The sequence below is a fragment of the Dromaius novaehollandiae genome, chromosome 8 (genome assembly GCF_036370855.1).
Source record: "Dromaius novaehollandiae isolate bDroNov1 chromosome 8, bDroNov1.hap1, whole genome shotgun sequence".
Classification (NCBI taxonomy): Eukaryota; Metazoa; Chordata; class Aves; order Casuariiformes; family Dromaiidae; genus Dromaius; species Dromaius novaehollandiae.
The window spans coordinates 30,954,525-30,980,525 of record NC_088105.1 but is presented as its reverse complement, the minus strand read 5'-3'; the positions used below and the strand labels follow the sequence as shown (position 1 = coordinate 30,980,525).

Genomic DNA, 26,001 nt, shown 5'->3' with positions numbered 1-26,001 from the left:
TCCGGAGATGCAAGAGGAGTCCCATAATCCAAGCCAGGCTCTGGGGCTCTGCCGTGACCCCTGTGTCTCTCGCAGGAGTGAGGGCCCTGGTGAGCATCCTGCAGAGCTGGTACTCGCTGTTCACCCCCACGGAAGCCACCAGCATTGTGGCTGCCACAGTGATGTCCCACAATACCATACTGCGCCTGAGCCTGGACTACCCGCAGCGGGAGGAGCTGGCCAGCTGCGCCCGCACCCTGGCACTGCAGTGCGCCATGAAGGACCCCCAGAACTGTGCCCTGTCCGCCCTGACGCTCTGCGAGAAGGACCACATCGCCTTTGAGACTGCCTACCAGATCGTCATAGACGCTGCCTCCACCGGCATGACCTACACCCAGCTCTTCACCATCGCCCGCTATATGGAGCACCGAGGCTACCCGCTCCGGGCGTTCAAACTGGCCTCGCTGGCTATGACTCATCTCAACTTGGCCTACAACCAGGACACTCACCCAGCCATCAATGACGTGCTCTGGGCTTGCGCCTTGAGCCACTCTCTGGGCAAAAATGAGCTGGCGGCCATCATCCCACTGGTGGTGAAGAGTGTGCACTGCGCCACAGTGCTCTCGGACATCCTTCGCCGCTGCACCATGACGGCCCCAGGCCTGGCCGGCATCCCCGGCCGCAGGAACTCGGGGAAGCTGATGTCAACCGACAAAGCGCCCCTGCGGCAGCTGCTGGACGCGACGATAAGCGCCTACATCAACACCACACACTCCCGGCTCACCCACATCAGCCCGCGGCACTATGGGGAGTTCATCGAGTTCCTCAGCAAGGCCAGGGAGACCTTCCTCCTGGCGCAGGACGGGCACATACAGTTTGCCCAGTTCATTGACAATCTCAAACAAATCTACAAAGGCAAGAAAAAACTGATGCTGCTGGTGCGAGAACGGTTTGGGTGAGCCCCGGCCGCTGCCACTGTCACTGGCAGGGTCCGGCCGCGGCACAGGGACACGGGAAAGAAGAAGGAACGAAAGCGGAGAACACCTTCCCCCAATCGGCAGAGGCTGCTCTGTTCTGTTCTTCTGTTTCTTTTTTATTTTCTTTCTTTTTTTTTCTTTCTTGGATTTAACCATTTCACATGCTGAGAGGATCCAGAGATTCTTTGGGCACAAACCAAAAGGCAACCACAGGAAAGGATGGTTTGCTCAGCCCTTGCCCTCCCTTGCCAATACCAAAAGCTAACCTGGAAATCTAATACCTCTTTCCTGAAGGAAGTCGTTGCTGGAGGGATCCGAAGGTTGCAAAGTGCAAAAATTTTAAAAAATTACATGGGGAAAAAGAAAAAGGAAAGAAAGAGCGAGCAAAGAAACCCGCAACACTAGAACCTCATGCGTCACCAAAAGCGATGGCTTAGCAAGAGTGCTTCTCCCGCCCGCCCGAGACATGCAAACTCCTCTATTTGTGAAGATACTTCAATAAAAACAAGTTAAAGTAACTGTTCTCAGGGATTGCTTACTAAAAGTAACACAAAAAAGCATTTATGATACTGTAAATACTATAGTATATGTGTCAATTATTAAATTGTAAAGTTATAATTATTTATAATTCTGTCTTTTATTTGGGGGATACTTGAAATTGTCGTGGGCTGGGGCGATTATTTTTATTATTGCTATTATTATTATTATTTAAAAAACCAACAAAACTACAAACAAAAAGAGGAGAAGGCACGCGAACATTTCTCAGGTTTCCATGGCATCGTCAGCAGCGAGAAGGGTGTGGGGGGAGGCGAATGTCCGCTCGACTCGCAGCCCCGGGACAGACGGACGGGCGGACAGATGGACAGAGGAGCGGCAGCCCAGCGCTTGAGGACAGCGAAGGAACGGACTTGGGCAGCGCTTGCTCGGACACGCACGGACGCCGGCCTCGCAGCAAGCCCTTCGCCCCCGACGGGCTCTGCCCGCGGTCTGCACGGCGGTGCCAAGGGCCGGACCGAGCGGCGAAGGACGGCGCAGCGGGCGCGGGAGCAGCGCGAGCCCATCTTGTACATAGCCCAGTTTTTAGCCTTCTCTCTGTGGGCACACGTGTGTGAGTGTGCAAGGTGCGTGAGTGCGCGTGCACGAGGGGTGCCTTTCTTAGGGGGAGGGAGAGGGGGGCAGGGGCAGCAATGCAGCCCCCTTGGGGCATTTTTACTTTCCTCTCCGTTTCCAAGCTGCGGCCAGTGTGGGGCTGCGCATGCAGCGGGCGCTCGGCTCTTCCCCACGAGCAGCCAGGGCCGAGCTCTCGCCCCGCTGGAGGGCGAGCCCTGCGCGGGGACAGACTCTCTCTTCGGCCCCAGGCCGGCAGCTCTTAGGTTTTGTTTCATTTTTTTTCTGAAAGGTCGGGAGGGCTAGGGGGGCCGGGGCCATTCTGGACAGTGACTTGTAGTTAGAGAACGTGGGCTAGTTATCTACTGTCTGGTTTGATGTTTATTTTTCGGAAAGTGACTTGTGTCCGCGCTCCGGCCAGGAAACCAATTGTACTCAGTATCTGTTGCCACCGAAATAGCATTCTTCAACCAGTCTGTTTCTCTCCTTTTTTTTTTTTTTTTTTTTTTTTTTTTGCGTGCGTGCGTGTATGTGTGCGTGCGACCTCTTCATCTGATGTTTAATAATAAAAGGGATGAACGTTACTGCATGTATCTCTACTGCCTTTATCTGAAGCCGGAGGGGTTTCCACGCATGCTGTGCAGCATGGGCAGCACATACGATCCAAGGAGGGCAGGCGCTGCAGGGGACGAGGTGAGGCCGCTCTCCAAGGCATCCTGGCTCCCTTGCCTTGCAGAGGGGCAGAGAGCAGCGAGACACCTTGGTCGCCCTGGGGTGTGACTCCCAAGTGCGCTTGGCATCAGCGAGTCCCAGTCCAACCTGGTGGCACAGCCTGCCCTGGCCACTCTGGCTGGAGCAGCGTCGGAGCAAGCGGTGGCCTCGTCTTGATTGATCCTACAGCCAGCTTTGACCGCAGTGAGTGGGCTGTGGTGTGGAGTTTGGGGGAGTTGGGGGGGGGGGGTGGCACAGTGTCATAGCCCAGGGCTTCTGGGTGCTACCAGCACCCCAAGGTGCTCGCTCTGGGGCTTGCTGAGCCCCAAGCAGAATTGTGTCCCCTGAGGAAGGGATGGGTTTGCATGGGGAATTTCAAGGTCTGGTGGGATCCCAAAGAAAGTTGGCAGGGAGCTGGGGAGGGTGATCGTTATGCTAGGGCCATGCTATCTGCACCCCCCCCACCCCCCCCCAGTGCAAGCAGGCTCTGCCTCCATCCCAGCCAGCGGGGCTTTGTGCAGGTAGTTGGTGGCACCTGGAGGACTCCTGCCACGTGGCTGGTGAGCACAAGCTGGCTGTCCCCAGGGTGAGTCCCACTGGGTCTGCTACCAGCACCGGGAGGCCCCAGCACTTCTGGGTTGGTGTTGCACTGCCTGAGGGAGGCTGTGGAAAGGCCAAGCCACAGCAGGGCCATGCCAAACAGTCACCAAGAGCTTTAGCAGTGGCCATGCTGAGCCTGTAGCAGAGGTGGGATGTGATCCCCAAGCCCCTAGGACGCATGGCACCTCTTCTTCCTTTGCTGGGCTGAGCCTATCCTTAGTGCCTGGAGCTGTGGTCTGGGCTCACATACCCTCTCACAAGTGCCTGGCAGAACACTTTCCAGCCCGGCAGGGAGAGCTGGCCTTGGTCAGGGCCTGGCAGTCACTACCCACCCCCCAAAGCTGCCCAGACCCTGCCTCGCTAGCTGGCTGCCCGCCACAGCCTTACCCAAGGCAAGAGGAGAGGCCAGGGGATGGCTGTGTCCTCCCTGTGGCCAAGGAGCCACCGTGCTTCCTGCTCCAGGGCCTGAGGGGGATGGCTAGACCCAGGCTGGACCTTGGTGCCAGGCCCTCAGGGCTGTTAGGGCTCCCAAGAAACTGCTTTACAGGTTGGGGGTCCCTGGAGTCCCTGTGTGCCCCATCCCGACTGCAGGACTGGGCTCAGGGGCTCCCTGTCATCCTCACTCACACCCCCACTGGGCTGGCAGCAAAGCCCATGTCCTCTGGGGCCAGCCAGTTCCCCGTCCCCACCCCAGCCAGAGTCACACAGCCTCCACGGAGAAGGTGCTGGTTTAATGCTACATCCCAACCTGGAATGAGCCCTGCAACCATGCAGCACTCAGGATGGCCATGCTTCAGCCACAGTCCTGTCCCCTGAGCCCCAGGGCTCAGCTGTGCTTGTTCACGTGGCGGGAGTGAGCATGCACGGCCTCCACGAAGGCACCCACGTGCTCGGGGCTCATGTCAGGGTAAAGGCCGTGGCCCAGGTTGGCGATGTAGCGTTGGGTTCCGAAACCCTCCAGCATCTTCTTCACCAGCTCCCCAATCTTCTCCTGCAGGCATGGTGGGAAACCATGTGTCAGCCCCATCCAGCCTGGGGTAGCCAGTTCCCCATTAGTCCCCATCCAGCCTAGGGTACTTGGCTCCCTGTGCCATAGGGCAGGGCGCACACACAGTAGCACACACTTAGTCCTGCTGGGACAGAAGACGACTTTCCAGGTGGGGAAACTGAGGCAAGGAAGCTTTTAACCCAGGCCAAAACTAGCCCCTGTTGCTGGCCACAGCCATCACTTACCTTAGGTGAGTAGAGGGCACAGGGGTCCAGGTTCCCTTGCAGGGTGATGTCTTTGCCTACCTGTGCACTGGAGTGGAGAGGAAGCAGGTAAGTTGATGTGTGCAGCTCAGAGAGCAGGGGCAGCCAGATGCTGGTCCAGCCCCTACTGTAGGGCACACGGGACACCTTAGTGCAGCTCCTGGTTGCTGTTAGCTCCATGTAGTGCTGGGGCTTGGCTCTCCCCACCTCTGGGCCAGAAATCCCCAGGCCTGTGCTGGCCCAGGGCAGAGGAAGGGGCCAGGGCACCCAGCCTGAGTTGCAGTGTGGGCATGCGAGTGCCATGCCAGCCTCTTACCGAGCTTCCTGTGGCCGGATAGTCCAGTCAAGACCAACCACCTCATAGCCAGCGCAGGCCAGGTCCCCCAGCGCGTAGTGTGCATCCTTCGCAAAGACAATCTGGGGAGGGAGGAGACAAGCAGTGACTCTGCTCTGGGCCAGGCCCCTCTTCATGGGCTGGAACAGAGGATGCTGAGGACAACGGGGGATATTGGGGAGGATGCAAGAGGTACCAGGAGCTGCAAGGAGGGATGTTGTCATGCTGCTGCTCCCACAGCAGGTTGGGGGAGCAATGCTTGTAGGGGTGGCAGGTGCCCAGTGCTGAGCGCCCATGATGGGCTGGTGGGGACTGAGTGCAGACACCGGCTCTGGAGCTAGGAGGGCAGTGCAGGGCCCTGCTCATGGGTGGGTTGTGCCCTGCAGCAAGGAGTTCCCAGACACCCTCTGCGCTGGTTTCTGGCCTGTTCTTACCCTCCTTCCTCCCCCACTGCTGTAGCAGGGAGCTGGCCATGCTCCTCCTCCTCCTCCTCCTCCCCATGAGCCCCCAGGCAACAGGACTACCCTGGGCAGCCCTGGACCCACCATGGGCACTAGAGGTAGCGCCTCAGCCTTCAGCTTGCTCTTCACATCCCGGGCAATGTCTCGGATGTAGGGCAGGGCAAAGTCCTGGAATTGCTCCGGGCCCAGGTGCCCCGCGTGGGATTCAAACAGCTGGAGTGCCTGTTGGAGATGCGGGGTTGGGAGAGCCGTGGGCACCACGTGCCCCAGTCCCCCCTCCTCCTCCTCCCAGCTGCTGGACCCCCTCTGCTCCTTGTCTCTAGTCTCTGCCCTCCTGCCTGGACTCGACCCTGGGACACACCTGCGCTCCAGCAGCCACCTGCCCCACCAAGTAGTCAGTGATGACATCTGCCAGCAGCCGCAGCAGTCGGTGGCTTGCATCGGGGTGACGATAGAGCCAGCTCTTGGCCTTGGCCATCGTAGTGGAGCCACCACCTTCAATCATGTAGGACATGAGCGTCCACTGTGGGAAGGAGAGAAGAAGATGAAGAGGGAGATGGAAGATGTGAGGGACCAGTCAGGGGATCCGTGCTGAAGGCAGGACCTGTGAGCGCCCCAGAGCCTGGGGCTCAGCTGCTCCCACATCAAACATCCCCACACCTTACACAGGATGGATTACACTACTGAAGCTGGTCCTTGCAGCTCTGGGGTGCTGGGGATGGCATCACCCCAGAGGAAGGAGTAGGGGAGACCATGCCCAACTGAAAATTCCACCTCTCGGAGACCCATCACTTACAGGTGCCCCGGAGAAGCCGATGAGGGGCACCTTGCCCTCCAGGCTGTGCCGCGTCAGTGTGATGGCCTGGAAGACGTAACCTAGCTCCGCAGTCACATCCACCTTCTGCCGCAGTTTCAGCAGATCCTCCACCTCCTTCAGGGGCTCCGGGAAGGTGGGTCCTTTGCCAGGTGCCATGACAACATCCATGCCTAGTGCCTGAGGATGGGGAAACGAGGAAGAAGCAGGAATGGGACAGTTCTGGACCAGACCTCTTCCCAGCCGCTGCTTCCCGCTGCCAACCACAGCACTCACCTGGGGCACCACCAGGATGTCGGAGAAGATAATAGCAGCATCTAAGGGGAATCGTCTGAGTGGCTGCAGATGGCGGAGGGGAAGAAGCAGTGTAAGTGAGGAGCCCAGGCCCCCTCCCCACAGATGGCTCAGACATGCACACAGCCACCCTGGACAATGGGGTTCCTGAGGCAAGTCAGGAATCTGCCTGGTTAAGGGTGGTTGTACAGCCCATGCTACCCTGTCCCATCTCAGTGGATCGCCTGGTGGCTGTCAAAGGGCCCCCAGGCTAGGCTTTGGGCTGCACAACTTCCTGGGAGATGCAGCCACCCAGGATAAAAGGCAGACTTAAGGAATAGGGAGAAAACCTGTCCCAGTCTGGGAGAGGAGAGGGGACACACAGACCTCCCCAAGGGCCTGCTCACCTGCAGCGTCAGCTCACAGCACACCTTGGGACTCCGGCAGGTGGCGAAGAAATCCTGCGCAGCCCGGGTCTCCCGAAACTCTGCAGGAGACAGGCACGAGCATGACAGGGTGCACATGGGGCAGCACCAGCTCTGCCCTGCTGCCCGACCGGCATCCATTCGTCTGCTCACCGGGCAGGTAGCGCCCTGCCTGCCGCATGCACCACACCGGCGTGTACTCTGTCTCCTCGCCACGGGCCGCTCGCAGGAATGTGTCATTCTTCAGTTTGGGGAAGCCCTTGGGGCTACAGCCAGGAAGGAGCAGAGACAGGCTGTCACCAGAGAGAAAAGGGGCCCGGGTGCCACTTAACCCTGCTGCAGAGCAGGCAGGACAGGCCAGGAGGATGATGCCTTGCACGGGGCCAGTAACACACTGCCCTGCCTCTTGCAATGGCATCACTAGCGCTGGCTCCTTGCCTCAGTTTGCCAGCAGGACGGGGTCTAGAAGAGACCCCTTGGTGCTGCCAGGGGCGAAGGGGATCTCAGAGAAGGCAGATCAGTGCTTTTCCCTGCTCGTGGCCAGGCAGGCTGCGGTGTGAGCAGAGCCAGGCTGGTCCCCAGGCACCAGACACCCGGAGCCCGGGGGCCGCGGCACTCACTGGGCTGTGCGGGGCCAGAGACCCCCCGGGGCAGCGCCGATCCAGGGCACGGCTCAGCCATGGCTCCTGGGGCAGTGCCAGCCTGGGGGCCAGGACCAGGGCTGGCAGCCTGTCCTCGCTGCCCAGCCGATCTCCTCAGCTGGGAGCGTTGTGGCAAATACCTCCCCTCACACATGACCTGGGATCTCTTCCCGCTCCGGATCCGGCCCTACAGGCCCTGAGGACAGGGCCAGCACGGGGGGCCTCCCTGGGGCCAGGCAGTGCCTTGCCCAGGGCCCTGTGAGATTATGTTATCAGGGGCAGCAGTTGCTTCCGCTTGGAGTGACTCAGGGCCACCAGGACCCTGGGCGGCCCCAGCGCGGGGTGGCCCTGTGCGCGCGCCACATTCCCCAACCCCTATCTTGGCCACACAGGCCCAGGTTGGCGGCACGGGGCTGAGCCCCCGCGAGCCAGGGCAAACTTGGCACACGTGCTGCTGCGGAGCGGGCGAGCCTGCACTTCGTTAGACAACCGGCAGTCCCCGACCCCCTCCCGGCGGGGCCATCACCCACGGGCTGAAGCCCGGCCGGGGCGGCAGTGCGGAGTGGGCACGGAGATCCCGGCCCCGCCAGGGTCCCCTGCGCAGCACGGTGTGGGGCTGTGGACCAGTGTCCCCAGTGACCCATCCCAGTGCGGGACCAGTATCCCCGGGGCCAGAGCAGTATGGCACCAGTGTCCCCAGTGACACACCAGTGTCCCCAAGGGAGGGCCCCAAGGCCACACTAGTGTCCCCAAGGGAGGGCCCCAGGGCCACACCAGTGTTCCCAGGGGAGGGCCCAGTGCCGCACCAGCGTCCCCAGTACGGGACTCCAGTAGCACACCGGTGCCACACCAGCGTCCCCAGTGCAGGCCCCCGGTGTGGCGGTGCGGGCACAGGGGAGGCGGCCGGACCTGGTCCCGTCCCCTCCCCCGCCGCACCGGAGGGGGCCGCGGGGCGGCTCTGCCCGCCACCCTGCTGGGCCCCAGCTACTCACACGAGCCGCTCGCTGCCCTCCATCCTCCTGCGCCCTGCGCCCCGGTCCGCCTCGGCTCGCCCCGCCCCGCCCCGCCCCGCGGGCGCCGCCATCTTGTCGTGGTCCCGCCCCTCCGTACGCGGCACGGCCGTCGCCATGTTGCCCCCTCCGTACGCCGCCATCTTGACCGGCTGCTGGCCCTTCCGTACGATGCACGGGCGCCGCCATCTTGCCCTGCCTCCGCCCCGCGGGCGCCGCCATCTTGCCTGGGCAGCGGGCGGGGTTTGCCGTAAACCCGCGAGTAGTGACCCCGGGGGGCTCCGGTGCAGGGCTCGGCCGCCGCTGCCGCGGGCCGGTGCGGGAGCGCGATGCGCGCGGGCGCGGAGGCGCCGCACCAGGTGCTGGGCCGGCTGCGGTTCCTGCTGCAGTGCAGCGAGTGCTTCCGCCGCGCCCGGGCGCTGCCCGCCGCGCTCTGCTACGTGCCCCGGGAGGTGCAGTACAAGATCTGCAAGGACCCCGCCGCCGCCGCTGCCGCCGCCGCCCGCAGCCTGCTCAGCGTCTGGGACAGCCCGGGGCCGGCGCGGGGCGGCAAGCGGGCGGCGCGGGCCACCATCGAGGTGCGGAAGGGCGGCTGCCTCCGCGCCACCGGCGAGGAGTACTGCAACGGCGCCGGGCTCTGGGTGAAGCTCAGCAAGGTAACGGCGGCGGCGCCCGCGCCCCCCGGCCGCCGCCCTCCCCGCAGGGTGTCCCCTGCCCCGCCGTGTCCCCGCCTGCCACCGGTCGCCTCCCCGTCACCCTCCGGCCATCCCGTCGCCGCCGCGTTTCGTCCCGTCCCCGGCGCCCCCGGGCTGGCGCGGCCCCCCGGCGCTGAGCGAGGCGCTGGGCCCTGCGGGAGAGGCGCCGGGGGCCGCGTCGCGGGAGGCCGAGACCGAGGCAGCGTCGGGGCGCGCCCCACGCAGCGGCGCGGGTGGCGGTTCGGAGCGGGACGGGGCGGGGGGCGGCTAAGAACCCGCGGCGGCTTCGCCGTCCGGGCAGCGCTTGGCTGGCTGTTGGGCAGCGGGGGCGGGCGGTGCGGGCAGCCCTGCCGCCATCCTGCCATCCCGCGGGCCTCGCCGCTGCCGGCCGCGCTTGCTGGGGCGTCCCGTCTGGGGCCGCCTTCTCCGTTGTGCCTCGACGCCTCTGAGCTCGAGCCGGGGCCTCGGGGCCCTCACGGGACGCGTCTCCCTGCGCAGGAGCAGCTGGAGGAGTACAAGAGCGGCTGCGACCTGGAGGAAGGCTGGGTGCTGGTGTGCAAGCATGCAGAAGGAGGGGACAGGCTGGTCCCGGTTGAGTCCACGGAGAGGATCCAGAGGCAGCAGCAGCTGTTTGGGGTCGATTACAAACCCGTAATCAGGTACAGGGCCATGGTCTTCCCCACAGGTCAGCATAAGCGTCCGCACAGTCAGGCCCCTCTGGCTGCTTTGACAGCCCACACGCAGCCCCTCGCTCTGCTGCTGTCTGGAAAGGGTGCAGTGCACGGGACAGGGCAACACCCCCCTCCAGACCCTGACCTGGAGCAGCAATCAGGATTTTGTTGTCCACAGTGAAGAGCTGGAGACCTGCACGTTAAACCTGGGTCCTCAGCTGTGATGTGCTGGAGGTTTTGCATATGGCAGTGATTCATGTGCTCGTGTGTGTTTGCACTGCTGCCTCACCTGTGGTCTCTGACGTGCAGACTAACCCTCCCATCTCTCGGCATCTCCCTGTCCCTGCACTGGGCATCTGCCCAGAACAGGTCAATTCTGCCTGAACTGTAACCAGTCAGCAACTCTCTTTCTAAGAGCAGCTGTGCTCTGAACTTTTCCCCATGATCCATGTGTGAATCCTGCTTTTTCAGGTGCACTGTGGTGCAGCCACAGTGATGGGAGAAGTGGGAGAAGTAGTCCTTGTTTAAAAAGATCAAAAATCCCATTTCCGCTGGTGCCTCAGTCTGACCTCCCACCCTCCAGAGCACTGGCCCTGACTGTTTGCTGGAGAGCACAAGAACAGCTGTGCTGTGTCAGGCCAAAGGTCCGGCTGACATGATATCCCCCAACACTGGCAAAAAAATGGCAAATGTAATAGTTCTTTCCCTAAGTTAGCCCTTCCACAGCCTCCAGCCATTCCTGGGTCAGGGACTTCCAGTGCCAGAGATGTTTAGTAACTCTCTAGTGGATTTTTACTCCTCCATAGGCTTTTCTGATATCTCCTTGAATCCATGTAAACTTTAGCACCTGCAATATCTTGTGGAAGGAATTTCTGCAGATTAACCACATGTAGGATGTGGAACCATCTTCCTCAGTGTGTTTATACTCTGAACCCGCTCTCATTGTTTGACATCCCTTTCTCCTTATACGTGAGTGCAGTGAGGTTCTCGTTGGCCTGTGAGCTGCTGCCTGTGATTTTGGTGTATTGCTGCTCCTCAGCCGCTCCTGCTCTGGACTGAAGAGTCCCAGCCCACTGGGCCATTTCATATATGAATGCGAGATAATAGGGAACCTGCATAGCTGGGTATGGCCTGGAAGAATTAGAGATGATCGGGAAGGAAAGGGCAGCCAATGAGGCTTGAGGTGACAAAAGGTGCAGTGTGGTGGGGGATTTCCCATCACCTCCTCCTAACTACTCCTTGACTGCTGGCTCCTTTCTCTGGATTCCTCTCACTTCCCCCTTCTTTGGGTTGTTTCAGGTGGGAGCAGGTGGTGGATCTGACGTACTCCCTGCGCCTCGGAGCAAAACCCAAGCCCATGGAGCAGGACGAGGCTGCGGTAGCGAAGCTTCGGTGCGAGCTGATTCCCGGTGTGCATGTGTTTTGGCTGTGGATGGGAGCAAGCTGCTGCCTCTCTCCCACTGTTCAGACAGCCGTCTGCTGCAGATGGGGGCGGGGGGGAGAGACAGGCAGCGGGGGAGCTGGGGGGGTAGCTCTGCTCCACACAAACAGCCTTGTCCTAGATAAGCCTGCACAAAGCACAAAACAGCGTGAGACCAAAGCGAGCAGGGAACAGATTCACCTTCCCTGATGCATTGGCCTAGCAGGGGTTAATGCAGCCTTGCTGTTCCTGGGTCTCCAGGCTCTTTAACCCCCATGCCCTCATAGGTATGTGCCCCCAACATGGACTTACGAATGTGATGAAGACCTGGTGCATTTCTTGTATGATCACATTGGGAAGGAGGATGAGAACTTGGGCAGCGTCAAGCAGTATGTGGACAGCATCGATGTCTCGTCCTACACGGTGAGTAGCATGTGAGGTGGGGTGCAGGGCTGCATCAGCCCTGCTGTGCCCTGGGGCTGGGTAGCGTGGATGGTGCTCTGTGTGCTGCGCTGTTCTGGTCTGTGTGTTGGAGGACGTGGGAATGAAGACCTAGGCTCAGAGGGGAGTGTCATGCGGTGTGTTGTGTGGGAGTAGTGTGTGACCTGTGATCTGCGAAGCAAATGCTGATGGTAGCTGCTGAGATGGCTTTAGGGAGTTTGACATCTTCTGCCCTGTGTGTGGCCCTAGAGCACTCTGGGATCAGCCCCAGTGTCCTTGTATGGGAACCTCTATCTTCTCACAGCCCAGCAAATGGAACTGGGCCAGTTGGACCCCCTCTGGCTCTGAGACTTATGCTAAGAGTAGCCTCTAAAGGGCAGATTAATCCTGCTCCCATCTGATCTTTGCTTCATTCACTCCCCTTTTCCAGGAGGACTTCAACGTGTCGTGTCTGACCGACAGCCATGCAGACACCTACTGGGAGAGCGACGGGTCCCAGGGCCAGCACTGGGTGCGGCTCAACATGAAGAAAGGCACCATTGTCAAGTGAGGTGTCTCTCCCCTTGCGCGCTGGCTTGTGGCTGGAGTGGGGCCCACGTCTGTCAATCTGTATGCATGTCCATCATGGCCCTAGTTCACCCTGCCCCCGCTGCCCCTTGTCCTCCACTCTGGACTTGAAAGGTTCCTAGCCAGCATCACCATAAGTAACTAGGGCTCCTAGCACCAGTTGCATGTGCTTGATACAGGTGTGGCCAGGCCATGAGGGGAGCAGCGGTGGATGCAGGGTGTATCTCCTCCTAATTTCATGGTTCCCTTTGCAGGAAGCTCCTGCTGACAGTGGATACCACCGACGAGAACTTCATGCCCAAGCGGGTCACCGTGTATGGGGGTGAGGGGGACAACCTGAAGAAACTGAATGACGTTGGCATTGATGAGTGAGTGGCAGGAGGCAGAGGGCAGTGTGATCCTTGCAGGGGCCAGAGGGTGCTGGAAGCCCTGACCCTAAGCAGTTATGCCATCACCAGCCTGGCTTAAGAGGTGCAGGACCTTGGGAGAGGCGTTCCCTGTCTCTGAGCCTTGGATTCCTTCTGCCTACAGTAGCAAGGCGCAGTGAGCACACAGGCAGGAATCTTCTGATCCAGACTTGCAGCCATCATCCGTATTTGTTTCCTAGAGTAGTGCTGGAATGGTGTAGTCTTAGGTGCAGACCCTATGCATGCCTTTTCCTCCTGGGCTGAGGTGTTGGGCAAACAGGCTGCAGATGCGCTAAAGTCTAAGGGATGCTGGGAAACCCCATGCCCAACTCCTGCAGGCCAGTCGAAGGGCCTTGCTGTGCCTGGTTGTTAGCACAGAAACACTGGCATAGCCCAGTAGCTGCTGGGTTAATTCAGGGAGCCATGTTTGTCTTGTAGGGCCAGTCAGGAACAGGTTGCTTAGACCTGAGGTACCAGGAGGTTGAGGGTTTCACGTAGGTCATGTTTTTGTGGTGTTGATGGAAACAGAAGGCTGGGTCTGGGTTCCAGTCACGGTTTCCTGTTTTGGAAGCTGCATGCCGTTTTACCTTGTGAGCAGTCAGATGGATTTTGGCAGGATGGGCAAGGAACAGCTCTGCAGCCCCTGTCTGTGCTGTGTTTGCAGGAGCTACATTGGGGATGTGTGTGTCCTTGAGGACATGACAGCACACCTGCCTGTCATTGAGATCCGGATTGTGGAGTGCAGAGGTAGGCCCGGGTGTTATGGCTGCATCTGTAACACTACTGTCCTGTAAGGTGCCCTATGTTTAGGGTTTGTCCCTGAGGCTTATGCCCTTGGCCCTGCTGGCTGTTCCAGCAGAAGATTCATGGGAAACTCCAAAGGGGCCTGAATGTTTGCAAGCTCTGTGTTTTCATCCCATTTTTTTGGCCTTTGATTTCCCCCCCCCCCCGCTGTGAAGCTCCCACTTCCTCACGGAGGTGTTTCAGGCTCTCAGTGCCCAGCCCCAGAGCTGGCAGAGCTGTTCACATTTCCAGCATATTTACTGGAAGCTGGCTCTGTTCTATCCCTGACTGGAAGTTGGCTCTTCACTGTTTCTCTGAGTTTCTCAGGTGGACAGTAAGCCCCAGGAGGAGAGCTATGAACACCACTGCTCAGGAGCTTTGCAGTCCAGCTATGCAGGGAGCAAAGCCAGCATGAGGCTGGAAGGGCCTTGTCCTTGCGTCTCTGCCAGCCAAGGCTTATAGCCCACTTGCGTGTGTGTGTACTGCCCTGGCTGGAGGGCTCTCTTTCTCCTGCGCTTAGCATATCATTCATGCTCTTCTTTGGCAGATGATGGGATTGACGTTCGACTCCGAGGGATCAAAATCAAATCCTCTCGACAGCGGGACTTGGGGCTGAGTGCCGACATGTTCCAGCTGGCTAATTTAGTGCGCTACCCCCGCCTAGAAGGGACAGACCCTGACCTGCTCTACCGGCGGGCCGTGCTCATTCAGAGGTACATTATGGAGGGAGCAGGCCGTGTCATGGTGTCACCTGCGGGTATCGGTGCCCTCTTCAGGCCAAGTATGGCCAGAAGCTGTGTGGCTCCCATGGGAAGGGCATCCTGAACCCTGGAGGAAATAGCAGATGCATTTGGGGACAAAGTGGGATCCTGGAAGTGAACTTCCCTACACTTTAAGCGGAGTCTTACAGTTTAAATTCACTGTGTCTTGCATGTTGCGAGTGCAGCACGCGTGCGCTGTGCTTGGGGCAGGCACACACAGAGTCCTTCGTAAAGGCTGCAGTGCTCAGGAAACAGGGATTTAGGAGAGAAGTTCTGTGATTTAAGTCCTCATTGCATTTTGTTCAGATCAGTTGCTGCTTTTCTGCCTGTGTCTGGAGTTGCCTGGTCTGGAATAGGTTTGTTCAGATCCCTGGCCCTCCTGTGTGTCACAGCACCTTCTTCTTTGTGATCTAGGTTCATCAAGCTCCTGGACAGTGTCCTGCATCACCTGGTGCCAGCCTGGGACCATACTGTTGGCACATTCAGCAAACTCAAGGTGGGAGGTTTCTGTCTCAGCTGGGGCCTGCGTCTGGCAGGGTGACTTCACCTGGGCTGTGTCAAGGGAAACAGTCACTGCACGTTGCCTTTTAAACAGCTCGAGAGACTTATCTGACTGAGCTCAATTCATTAAAGCTGTGAAAGACAGTATTGTTTGGAGGCTAGTTTCCTGTTAAAACACTGATGTGCAAATATTTGGATACAGGGTAGCAAGCAGAATCAAACTAGAGCTCTGCGGTGAGAGCACTTCACCCATGAAAGGACTCAGACCCTGGCAGCACTGGGTGTGATCTGAATGCATGTTGGCTCTGAGATCTCAGCCCAGGACACTCTTAAGTTTGTTCTAGAACTTGCTGCTGGCAGTGCTGAGCTGGCCATGTGAGCCAGGCTTTTTACTAATAAGTACCTTCTGGCTTTAAGCTTTTGATTTGCATCTTTCTCATCAGACTTGGCTCATCCCTCCAGTCGCTTGTTTGCCTCACAACCTCTCCCAGAGTTTGTGTGCTGGGCATTGGTAGGGCATTTCCTTTTTGTGTGCTTCCAAGCTATTTGTCAGAGAGCGTTGTAATTCCTGTGATAACTTAGTGTAAAACCCAAAGAATGTGAGGATTTTTATTTATTTATCACAGCTCGATTTGGTTACAAATAGGAGGGCTATAAGACCTGTGGTCTGGCGGGTGAGTGTGGGTAGAGTCCAAACAATGCCAGAGTGTCATATGAGGGCTGATGAAGAGAGAGTCAGGCATGGCATCTCCCTTAAACCAGAAAGCAAGGTGTCTCTGAGGCAGTGGGTGAAGTGGAGCAAAAGTTGTTCAGGAGAATGTGGCTGTGTGTGGATTGCAACAGCTCTGGGAAGGGGAGAGACCTGGCAGTGCAGTGGTTCCAGCAGGAAGCAGATGAGCTGCCTTGGGCACCGCCGGGCACCTCTGACATCTTTAACATGTCCATTGGCAGCATATCAAGCAGTTCTTGCTGCTGTCCAAGCGGCGCACAGCTCTCATTACCCAGTGTCTGAAGGACTCGGAGACCAGCAAGCCCAACTTCATGCCGCGGCTCTATATTAACCGACGCCTGGCCATGGAGCACCGTGACAACCCTGCCCTGGACCCCAGCTGTAAGAATGCTGTCTTCACCCAGGTACTGCCCCTCCTGGGAGGGGGTCGGGGGTCCCTGCTGCTATAGGGAGAGTGAGGTATCCCAAAACCAAAAGGAACCAGGAGAAGGTGGGTGGAAGGGGTGACTTGGGAGCTGGAGTTACCCAGAGACCTCAAGGCCTCTTTATATGACTCCTAAGCTCTGCAGATACATGTGCTGATGGTCCCTTATCTAGGAATGGTGCTAAATACATCTATGGCTCATCTTTCAGGGCCTCATCCTGCCTGGGCTGAGGCAGAGATTGATGGAGAGGCAGGGTGCCCCCGGTATAGGATGCTAGGAGGAATTTGGGAGATCTGAGCTGAAGTCTCTGCTCTACCCTAGATTCTCTCCATGATGTGTTATTAATGCAGAGGATAACAATCCTGTTACACTAAAGGGGCAGCAAACTTCTCCCTCCTGCCCTGTGGGAGTGACCTGCCCTTCTAGGCTGAGATGCCAGTCTTGATCTTCTCTGCTTGTTGCAGGTGTATGAAGGCCTGAAACCCTCCGACAAGTTTGAAAAGCCCCTAGATTATAGGTAAGTGGTGCCTGGGGGAGGGAGGGGGTCACACACTGCTGGGAGCTCTGTCCTCTGGCACAGCAGGATGTTTGGGAAGCACCTGTGTACCCGCTGTACTCTGGAGACGGGTTGCTAGGGCAGGATATGGCTCAGCCAGGGTATCAGGGACTCTTCCCCAAGGTGTTACCTCCCCACTAAGGATGCGACTGGCTTTGGAGAACTGATGTCTTGCCCTGTCTTAGGCCCAGGCTGGTCTGCTCTGGGCCTCTGGTGTCCCAGCTGTCCCTGCTGCCTCCCCAGTCTCTCCTCAGCTCTGGGTGCACTGAGCACCTGGGGTCTGAGCAGTAGCTCAGGCTGTGCCTGGTTTCCCACAGGTGGCCGCTGCGTTATGACCAGTGGTGGGAGTGCAAATTCATCGCAGAGGGCATCATCGACCAAGGTAGGAGCTGCATGGGGCAAGGCCCCTCAGTGGGGCAGAGTGGGGAGAGTTAGTTGAAGGGGACACCCCTTTGCTGCTGTGGCTCATGCTTGCCACCAGTGTTACTGCCCCTGGATGGGGGAGAGGGCAGGCAGGTCACCATGTCCTGGATAAGGAGACCTGCTTGCTAGGATGTAGATTGGCCCCCCATTAGTCACTAGCAGCAGCGCTGACAGTGCCGAATGCTCCCTGTGGCTGTCCTCCATGGGCCTGGCAGGGATGTTATTTTTCCTGTCTTATTTCCTCTGGTGCCACAAGGCACTGAGAGGAGCCTCCTGCTCAGCAGGGTCAGGTTTGACCAGCGTTCCTGATCTTTGTTTCATAACCCTGAGGGTCAGCATATGCAGAGTTTGCATCACTGAAAATGTGGGTCTTTTTTGGTTTGCAGGTGGCGGTTTTCGGGACAGCCTGGCGGACATGTCAGAGGAGCTCTGTCCCAGCTCAGCAGACACGCCTGTACCCCTGCCCTTCTTCGTGCGCACATCCAACCAGGTGCTGTGGGTCGGGATACCTGAGGCAGATCTTTCTGTGCCTAGCAATGCGGTGTTGTTTCTGTCCCCCTGCATGCCAGGATTGTACCTGCCTTTGCTGGTCCAAAACCTCTCCTCCTAGCTCTGGAGACTGCTTTGCTGCATCCAGTTTTAGGATATACTGGCAAGTGCCTGGACACTTGTCTCTCATTGGGAATATTACCAGGAAGGGCAGGGGTTTTTCAGGCTTGTTCTGTTGTGAGAAGTGCCTAGAGTCACTGCAAGAGCTGAGTCCATGGTGCGTTGTGCTGGGCTGAGAATGTGATGTGGAATTTTACTCTCCCTTGTAGGGCAACGGCACTGGGGAAGCCAGGGACATGTACGTCCCCAACCCCTCCTGCAAAGACTTCCCAAAGTATGAGTGGATCGGGCAGATCATGGGAGCAGCTCTGAGAGGCAAGGAGTTTCTGGTGAGCTGTCAGCCCTGTCCCTGCATGGAGGTTTACCCCAAAGAGAATCAATAGCCCTCTTCTGCAGCCCATCTGACAGGAACGTGGGAGGTCTCCGTGATCACATAATGGGGCAAAGCCTCTTTGTCAGGATTTGGGGCCACAGGATTAGGAGACCTCACAGCCTGAGTTTTGGGAGATTATGCTGGGAGCCTGGGAGAGGGTTTCTGGTCTCTGCTCAGCACCATGTGTAGGCCAAGGTACCTGGTAAGCCCTGCATGTGCAGAAGGCAGGACAAGGCCTGAGGGGACGGGGAGAGCAGGGAAGCTCCTGTGTGTCAAACTATAGCTCTGTGTCTCATCTGCACTGTTGAGCCCCATCTCCACCTCTGGGGACATCTCTTCTCCCACAGTAAAACTTCTTTTCTCTTTCAGGTCCTGGCTCTTCCTGGCTTTGTATGGAAACAATTAACAGGGGAGGAGGTCAGCTGGAGCAAAGACTTCCCTGCTGTGGACTCTGTGCTGGTGAGAGGGGCTGGAAGGTGGTGCCTATTGTGTTACTTGTGGTGCTTAGCAAGGGGGTGGTTTGTGTCCCTGTCACCATGTTGTACTTGCCTCTTATGATGTGTCAGAGAAACAGGCAAAAAAAGGGCACTCTTAGCACTCATGCAACCCACAGCTGCTATGGAGATGTAGCCATGCTGCCTACTGCTTCCAGCAGGCAATGCCCCAGGTTCTGCCAAAAGGCGAGTGCAGATCTAGACAGTGTATCCCATGCTGTGCTGCTGTCCCAGTCACTCCAGCCTTTGTCTGGGAAGGAAGGAGATGTGGGCTCAGGCACGTGGCTGCTTGCTGGGCATCTCTCTAATACACACTTCTCTGGGAGCTGAGCAGGTGAAGCTCCTGGAGGTGATGGAAGTCATGGACAAAGACACCTTTGAGTTCAAGTTTGGGAATGAGCTGACCTACACAACGGTGCTGAGTGACCAGCACATGGTGGAGCTGATCCCCAATGGCAGCAGTACTGTGGTGCGCTATGAGGACCGCAAGGAGTTCATCCACCTGGTGCAGAAGGCTCGGCTGGAGGAGAGCAAGGAGCAGGTAATGCTGTCCCAGAGCATCAGTGGCTGAGTTTGTGGGTATCACCTTGCTCTTGGAGACAACCCCTCTATTCCATGTCTGTTAAAATGCATTGCACATAGTGTCCCTATGCTTGTTAGTGCTATAGTAGTCAGTCCTTTCTGGTGAGATCCTGGAGCTCATGGGTTTGCTGAAAAGAAAAGTGGCTTGTAGCAGCATGGGATACATGTGGTTTTTATTTTCAGACCTGACATGGGCTTCTTAAATGAACTGGGATGCATCTCTGTGGGACCTCGTTCCCTTCTCCAGGTTCCCTGGAGCGTTTCCTGAGCAATTGCATGGCTTCAGTCCAGTGCAGTCCCTGGAATCAACTGTGAGCCAGGAAAACAAGCAGGACATGCGACTCAGCTGTCCCACCTCCTTTTCAGATCATGGCCATGCAGGCTGGGCTGCTGAAGGTGGTACCTCAAGCTGTTCTTGATCTCCTCACCTGGCAGGAGCTGGAAAAGAAAGTCTGTGGAGACCCTGAAGTCACAGTTGATGCCTTGAAGAAGCTCAGTAAGTGAAGGGCTCCACCAAAAACTATTTCCCTGAAAGTGAGATGATGGTCTTCTCCACCTCCTGGGACAAGGAGAGGCGTAGGAAACAGATACATTATCCTTCATTGCAGTGAGAAAGTGGGCCTGTGTACTTCTTGCCCTTAGCTGGGTGCTGATAGGGGCAGAGGTGCCTCTTGCCTCTCTGCTGGGCTGCAGAGGAGAGGCTGGGTTGTCCCTGTGTTCCCGGTGTCTGAGCCTCTCTGGAGCTGAGATCTGGATCTGGATGTGCTTTCTGGGGAGAACTTGAGTGCATGTGTCCCCACACCCTGGGTCTGCGTGCCAGCAGCCTGCAAGTACCTAGAGGTCTCTTCCAGTGCTGGCAGAGAGCCTGTGGGGGAGCAGGGGAAGTCCTGCTGTAACTTATCAAGGGAGGAGCCTAGGATGTCTCTAGCAGACTCCTTTTCTGTATCCTTTCTTCCAGCACGATTTGAGGACTTTGAGCCATTGGATACCCGGGTTCAGTACTTCTGGGAAGCGCTCAACAACTTCACCAACGGTGAGTGATTCGTTCTGCCCCTGCATGTCATCTTGTGTCGTGGCAGCCCCTGGGTGCTGTCTGCAATCTGGGAGAGGGAAACCACCTATCACTGCCTGGGGAACAGATGGAAGCTGAGCAGAGCAAGCCACTGGGCTGAAAGACCAACTCCTTGCCAGTGCTGGGGACACCTGGAGGTGGCTGAACTCCTCTCACATGTCCCTGGGATCAGCTGTTGTCTTTGCCCTCTCTTCACAGAGGATCGTAGCCGCTTCCTCAGGTTTGTCACTGGCAGAAGCCGCCTTCCAGCACGGATCTACATCTATCCAGACAAGCTGGGGTGAGTCTGTCCTTCTCTAAGCCGTAAGGCTGACAGAAACCATATCATAGGGAATCTGTCACCCAGTCTTCCCTGCTTTATTGGTCTGCTGGGTCTGACCAGTTTCTTACCTTCTCCCCAAGCTCTGAGACAACGGATGCATTGCCAGAGTCCTCCACCTGCTCCAGCACCCTCTTCTTGCCCAACTACGCCACGTAAGTTGTATTGCTCCCTACATGTGGTAGACTGTGTGTCTGGGCTCTCTTCTCAGCCTTGATGCTGACCCATAGGTCCCCATCACTTTGCCATATTTAAGCTGCCCTGACTGTACTATGTGGCTGCTGTGATTCTCTCTGTCTGGGGTTGTTGAGGCATAGCCTCCATCTCATAAAGTATCTTGTGATCTCAGCTGACAGATACAGCAATGGCAACTCCTCCTTGTTTTCCCCCCCCCTCCTGTCATCCCTAGAGCCAAAGTGTGCGAAGAGAAGTTACGCTATGCAGCCTATAATTGCGTAGCCATCGACACAGATATGAGTCCGTGGGAAGAGTGATGTTGTAGCCTGACCAAGCAGCATGGACAATTGTTCGACAAAACCATGCAATGGGAAGAGCCCCCTTTTACCCCCAGGATGTGTATATATAATAAATGTGTAGGTGCGAAGCCTGGCTCCCTGCAGTGGTAACCAGCACTGCTTTGGACAAGGAGGTTTGGGACTTTGGCAGGGTGGGAGCTAGCTCAGAGAGTAAATGTGATTGCAGGAATGAAACCCTGTCCCCAGCCATGATACATCGGAAAGGTCTGGGAGGTTTTTGTAATGAGTTTGTTCTCCAAATGTCCCTGCTGCAGCCCATATCTCACGCCCACCCTTCCAAGGCAGTGCTCTACTCCAAGTAGAGATAGGGTAGGGCCACAAAGCTGCACGGTGGCTTATGGTACAGGATGGAGAACTCTGTGAGGTGCTGCTGAGACCGTGGGGATGCTCAGAGATGCTTAGTGTTTCCTAGCCTGAGTGTCCTGACCGCATTCCCTTGTCTCATTCCTACTTTCGCATGAGAACATAGAAATGAGGTCATTTGTCTAGGTTTAAGAAGAAATGGGGCAGACTGGTGGCAGGCACTGCAGGGATGCCTCTGGCCACCAGGTGTCACGACAGACCTGCACACCAGGGCACAGCAGGACTGTGGGTGCTGTGAAGGCAGGGCTCCTGTGCTCTTATATCCCACCAAATCCCAGTTAGCCACACCTGTGTCGACCTGTGGTTCACCACACCTGTGTGCTGCAGTGTTTGCTGGGGGACCTGCTTCCCTACAGGAGATGGAAATTGTCTACTTCCCTCCTGCTCTGTAGTCTCCCAGTGAATGGCTGCTAGGCCTCCAGCATGCCCTGCTGCATTCTCCCAGGCCCTTCAAGCCTTGGTTTTCCCCTCAAAGCCTGTGTTATAACTAATAAGTTACAGTTCTTGCAGAAATGTGCAGGGAGGGCCAAGCTCTTCTCCCAGACAGCCGGGGTTAGAGCAGCAGCGGGCATGGGAGTGCCAGGCTCTGTTCCCCTCTGCCATGGGGAGGGAGGTGGAGGTCTCCAGTGCGGCGGGCTAGTCCTCACCCCAGGGCAGCAGAAGGACTGCAGATAGCAGATGTTGGAGCTGCTCAATCACATGACACACTAGTAGGTCAGCATGTGATGGAGGTGATGAAAGCTTTACAACTTCAAGACCATACAAAATGTTCTTTCACCTTCCCAGCACTGAGCAGGATAGCAGCCTACCACCCATGAGCTACCAGATGTCAGTTTGCTTTTATACCCCCTTCCACAGCTATATTGTCAGTCTTTGTGGTCTACTGGGCCATCATTACTACAGAGGCACTGAGCCACTATTGCTGGAGTGGGGCTGATGCGGAGAGTTAGGACTTATCCTATGTCTAACACCTCATACCTTTTCCTCCCTGTTGAAGAAACCTGCTATCCAGAAACTGCTTCCAGTCCTAAATGAAGTCCATCTCTTCACCAGTTTCCTTTGAAACTGCTGTATTCCCAGAGCTGCTGAGAGGAATTGTACTGAAAGGACTGTAGGATCAGGAGAGAGTATACGCTGAGGTTTCCCATATCACAGTGAGCAGGATCTAGGGTGAGCAGGGATATTGTTTCTGGTAGCTCTCGCCTGCAGCAGAGTCTTCCACACTCAGTTTGATGGGTGTGAAGTCCTGTCTGCTGCAGGGTTTTTTTTTTTTTTTTTTTTTGGAGCATGATGAGTTACCTCAGAATTGAGCTCTTCAACTTTGTGGCTGATTTCAACGTCCAGTGTGGACAGGAGCAGGGCCTCTGCATGATACCTTTCCATGCTGGAGGCTGAGTCATTTCCTAGGCAATTTGTTTTAAATGGACAGGGGTGAGCTGGTGAAAGGGTTGGTGAAGGAGCTTTTCCCTTCCAACCAAGCTGGGGAGCCCAGAAAGCAGCTGGGTAAGATGGGATTTGAAATGGACTTGTAGATCCTTTCTGGCCACCGATGTTTGGGTGGCTGTTTCTAAGGGAGATCATGTTGTTTATTTACTGAACAGAACTAGAAATAGCAAGAAAAAAAATGGACTCCTCTCTGATTTTTCTACTGCATTGTACACGGTGCTTTTAGCATAGATCTCATCAAAGCCACAGATGTGCTCTGTTGGCTGGGCAGCGGGTGGCTAGCTGGCTAAGATGGGTTGATAGCACTGACAGGTTGATGGGTCACTCAGGGTGATGTCCAGGCTGAGGAGAGGCACTGATTGCAGTGGGAGTTCACCATATTGGCGTCTCTAAAGCAGGGCAGCCAAGGCGTCAAGCTGATGTGGCTGGGCAGCAATGGATGTGGGCCTTTCCCCAGAAGCGCTGTGGCATCTTCATCCTTGGAGATGCTCAAATCTTATCTACTCATGGCTCTGAGCAACCTGATCTGACTTCCAGTTTCACCCTGCTAACTTCACCTCTGGATCCTCCCAACCTGAAGTATTTTATGACTGTTATTACTCTGGCTTCCCCCATTTGTCCTTCCCCGCTCTTTCCCCTAGTAAGGGCTTTTAGCCCCCCACCTTCTCCAACCGTTGGGTTTATTTCCTGCTATTGAGAAAACACTGCTCCCCAAGCTTCCTAGATTGAGTGCAAGGGCTCTGGGGGATGGTCCTAGCTGGTGATGGGGATGACTTTTTATTTTAAAAAGCACTAGCAGGAGGGTTGCATCTGGAAACTCATCCAGGGCATTGTGGGTTTTACCCATCACAAGCATACCGAGGAAAAAGGTTGTTTTATCATATAGTTTGGACCACTCTGCATTATGGCAATATATGTCTCGGAGAACGACAACAGCAGCTGCTATAATGCTGTGTGGAGGTGCAGAGATGTGTGAAAGCCCTTCCAGTCACAGGACAAGCCAACCACTGCAGTGAGGTCTTGACTGCAGTCAGCATGTGGTCAGAGGATATCTGGGCAAATGTGGCTGCTGCTGAGCAAGGACTCTAAAATAGCTTGCAGATGACACCATTAGTTTGCTGTGCAAAGGTGAACTGGGGACAGGGAACTGGTAACCTGCCTGGATTTCCTCCATGCAGTCCCATGTCTTGTATGTGGTGATTTAAAGCCAACTGCAAATTGAATTTCTGCTGTGATAGCACAGCGAATTGTGGAAAAGGTCAGCCTGGCTCAGCTCCAGCCAGGCTCGGGAGACAGAAGTGTAGGTGTTATTTCGGTACTGGGTCACGTTCCTCCTCTGATCTCTGAAGTTGTGGGTAGTGGCTGTTTCCTATTGTATTGACATTACTCAAGTTGAGTGTGACTCTGCCCTGCCTGGGAATTTTGCTGTGCTGTTGCCCAGGATGGGAGAGCCCTCATGGGCAGCGTAGGGAGCAGTAAGCCAGGAACCAAAGGCTGCACTGCCCTGCTCTGTTGCTGGATCTCAAGTAGGTAGGAGATCAATTTTCAAGCGAGTGACACCCTGAGAAAGGTGCTCGTGCCGACGTGCTGAGATGAGGCAGAGCTGCAAGGAAGAAGAGGTGTCCGTGTGTAGGCAGAGCTGCCAGCTCTGCAGGAGGACAGGGAGGGAGGAAGTTGGCACTGTTGGGGTGTGTACAGCTATGAGAGGAGCTGGGGACAGGACTAATGCTGTTACGGCTCGGTGTAACTGCTCGCTATACCTCTCCTGATTTTCAGCTTGCTGAATTGTCATAGAATAGCTTCAGGTTATTAATACGCACATGTAGACTAGCCGTTCTTGTTATTCCACTAATTAATAATTATTAACTAATAATTATTAATAATTAATACCTTGGAGTATTAAAAATTATAAATAGGTTGACAGGATCTGAACGTCCCTACCTCATGTAGGATCTAAAATAAAGTGAACTAACTATTCTTGGCGTTTCTGATCTTTTTTTTGTCTGGTGCGGCTGGGAATTCTGCATGCTCCCGTCGTGATAAACAGCGTCAGAGACTGATGGCGCAAGAGACAATTGAAGGTGAAGCAGCAGAAAGTGGCCCCCACGTTACCCTTTGCACAGAAACTGATGTCACCAAGGTGGCTCGGGGTATTAATTGATACAGCCCTTTGTAGCATTCTGCAAGCAGCTTTACGGGGTGACACAAGCCGGCCAGGGAGGGAGGGTGAGGGACAGGACGGGTGTTGTTCCCCCCTCATGCCTGGGGCTGCTGCTGGGCACTTTGCTCCCAGTCCTGGTGAGACTATTTGGAGACGTGGGAAGACATTCTTCCCCCCCACCCCTTTGAAGCACCACGGTCCAGGGCTTTTTCTCTTGCTTTGTTTCTTCCATAGATCAAATGTATCTGTGTTACTACTAAATTTTTAAGGAAATTGATTGGTTTGCATCTGGTGAGTGGGAAGCAGGTTACTTGGAGAGGCTTTTGCCTGTGGCAGGGTCACTTGTTCTTACAGGCCTGGAGCCGCAGCTCTAGCTCCGTGGTTAGTGCCTCAGGCTCGGTTTGTGAGGGTTGGGTTCTTGCCAGGAGGATCTGATCTTTCAACACCTCCAGGAGGTCAGCTGTAACTACCAGCCAGGGACCCAGGAGTCCTGCTCAGCGCCACCCTGGGGAGAAAAAAAGAGGACTTTGTGTGTGGAGCCTGGGGCATGCTGCCTACTCGCCTCCCTGGGCTGCGGTAGCTGGGGGAAAAAGATGCTCTTTTGCTGAGCTCTGACCTCTGCACAGTGGGCTCTGGGCCTGCGGCGGGCCATGCACCTGTAGCCCACAAGGCGTCCCGCTCTGTGGCAGGGCCTCGGGAAGCTGCTCTCCCTGCTGTAGCGATCCCATTCTTAACCGTAGCCCCTGCCCCAGGACAGGGGCACGCCAGCAGGGCAGAGCTGGGCAGGACCCATGCCCATCGTTGCCCCGCAGCGCTGTCAGTCCAAGCAGCAGGGAGGACTGCCTGGCCATCCCGCTCCGTGGGACAGACTCGCTGCGCTCGGGAAGATCCCGTTCAATAACTCCGCAGGGGTGACGGCCCGGCTCCCTGGGGCCGTGTCAGCTGCCTCTTGGCACTGTACCTTTGCAGGTAGGGATGGGCCTGGACTATGACCTGCCGTGAAAGCAGGCAGGCGCCAGAGGGGTGCTTGAACCTTTGAGCTCTGCCAGGCTGGTTGTTTGCTGCTCCTACATGCAGCACTCT

General features: G+C 56.6%; 3 protein-coding genes across 6 annotated transcripts in view; 2 read left to right on the top strand and 1 right to left on the bottom strand.

Moving 5' to 3' along the window:
* ZSWIM5 (zinc finger SWIM-type containing 5) overlaps positions 1 to 1,577 on the top strand; it is a 108,002-nt gene extending 106,425 nt beyond the window's left edge. The window contains exon 14 of the mRNA XM_064516122.1: positions 76 to 1,577. Within this exon, the coding sequence (XP_064372192.1) occupies positions 76 to 938 (863 nt within the window). The 3' untranslated portion in view covers positions 939 to 1,577. The remainder of the gene's footprint in view (positions 1 to 75) is intronic.
* Positions 1,578 to 4,086: 2,509 nt separating this feature from the next.
* UROD (uroporphyrinogen decarboxylase) lies at positions 4,087 to 8,765 on the bottom strand. Of its 4 annotated transcripts, none has more exons than XM_064516124.1 (10): positions 8,566 to 8,765; positions 7,086 to 7,225; positions 6,915 to 6,994; positions 6,511 to 6,573; positions 6,217 to 6,414; positions 5,782 to 5,943; positions 5,505 to 5,642; positions 4,942 to 5,042; positions 4,608 to 4,674; positions 4,087 to 4,365 (listed from the first exon to the last, which is right to left on the bottom strand). In XM_064516124.1, exons 1-10 carry the CDS (start codon positions 8,724 to 8,726, stop codon positions 4,201 to 4,203), a joined length of 1,275 nt encoding a protein of 424 aa, XP_064372194.1. In that variant the 5' UTR covers positions 8,727 to 8,765; the 3' UTR covers positions 4,087 to 4,200. The 4 variants fall into 4 exon arrangements, with proteins under 4 accessions (XP_064372194.1, XP_025960106.2, XP_064372195.1 ...); XM_026104321.2 differs by having other exon boundaries at positions 7,086 to 7,198; XM_064516126.1 differs by lacking the exon at positions 4,087 to 4,365 and adding an exon at positions 4,372 to 4,504.
* Positions 8,766 to 8,778: 13 nt separating this feature from the next.
* Positions 8,779 to 24,734, top strand: LOC112985272 (E3 ubiquitin-protein ligase HECTD3). The gene is made up of 21 exons (XM_064516123.1): positions 8,779 to 9,239; positions 9,777 to 9,937; positions 11,249 to 11,341; positions 11,657 to 11,792; positions 12,241 to 12,356; positions 12,632 to 12,745; positions 13,449 to 13,531; positions 14,115 to 14,280; positions 14,743 to 14,824; positions 15,781 to 15,963; positions 16,449 to 16,501; positions 16,858 to 16,922; positions 17,350 to 17,453; positions 17,782 to 17,901; positions 18,315 to 18,404; positions 18,774 to 18,980; positions 19,388 to 19,517; positions 19,980 to 20,054; positions 20,292 to 20,373; positions 20,496 to 20,567; positions 20,822 to 24,734. The coding sequence occupies exons 1-21, from the start codon at positions 8,913 to 8,915 to the stop codon at positions 20,904 to 20,906; spliced, it is 2,544 nt and encodes an 847-aa protein (XP_064372193.1). The 5' UTR covers positions 8,779 to 8,912; the 3' UTR covers positions 20,907 to 24,734.
* The last annotated feature ends 1,267 nt before the right edge of the window (positions 24,735 to 26,001 follow it).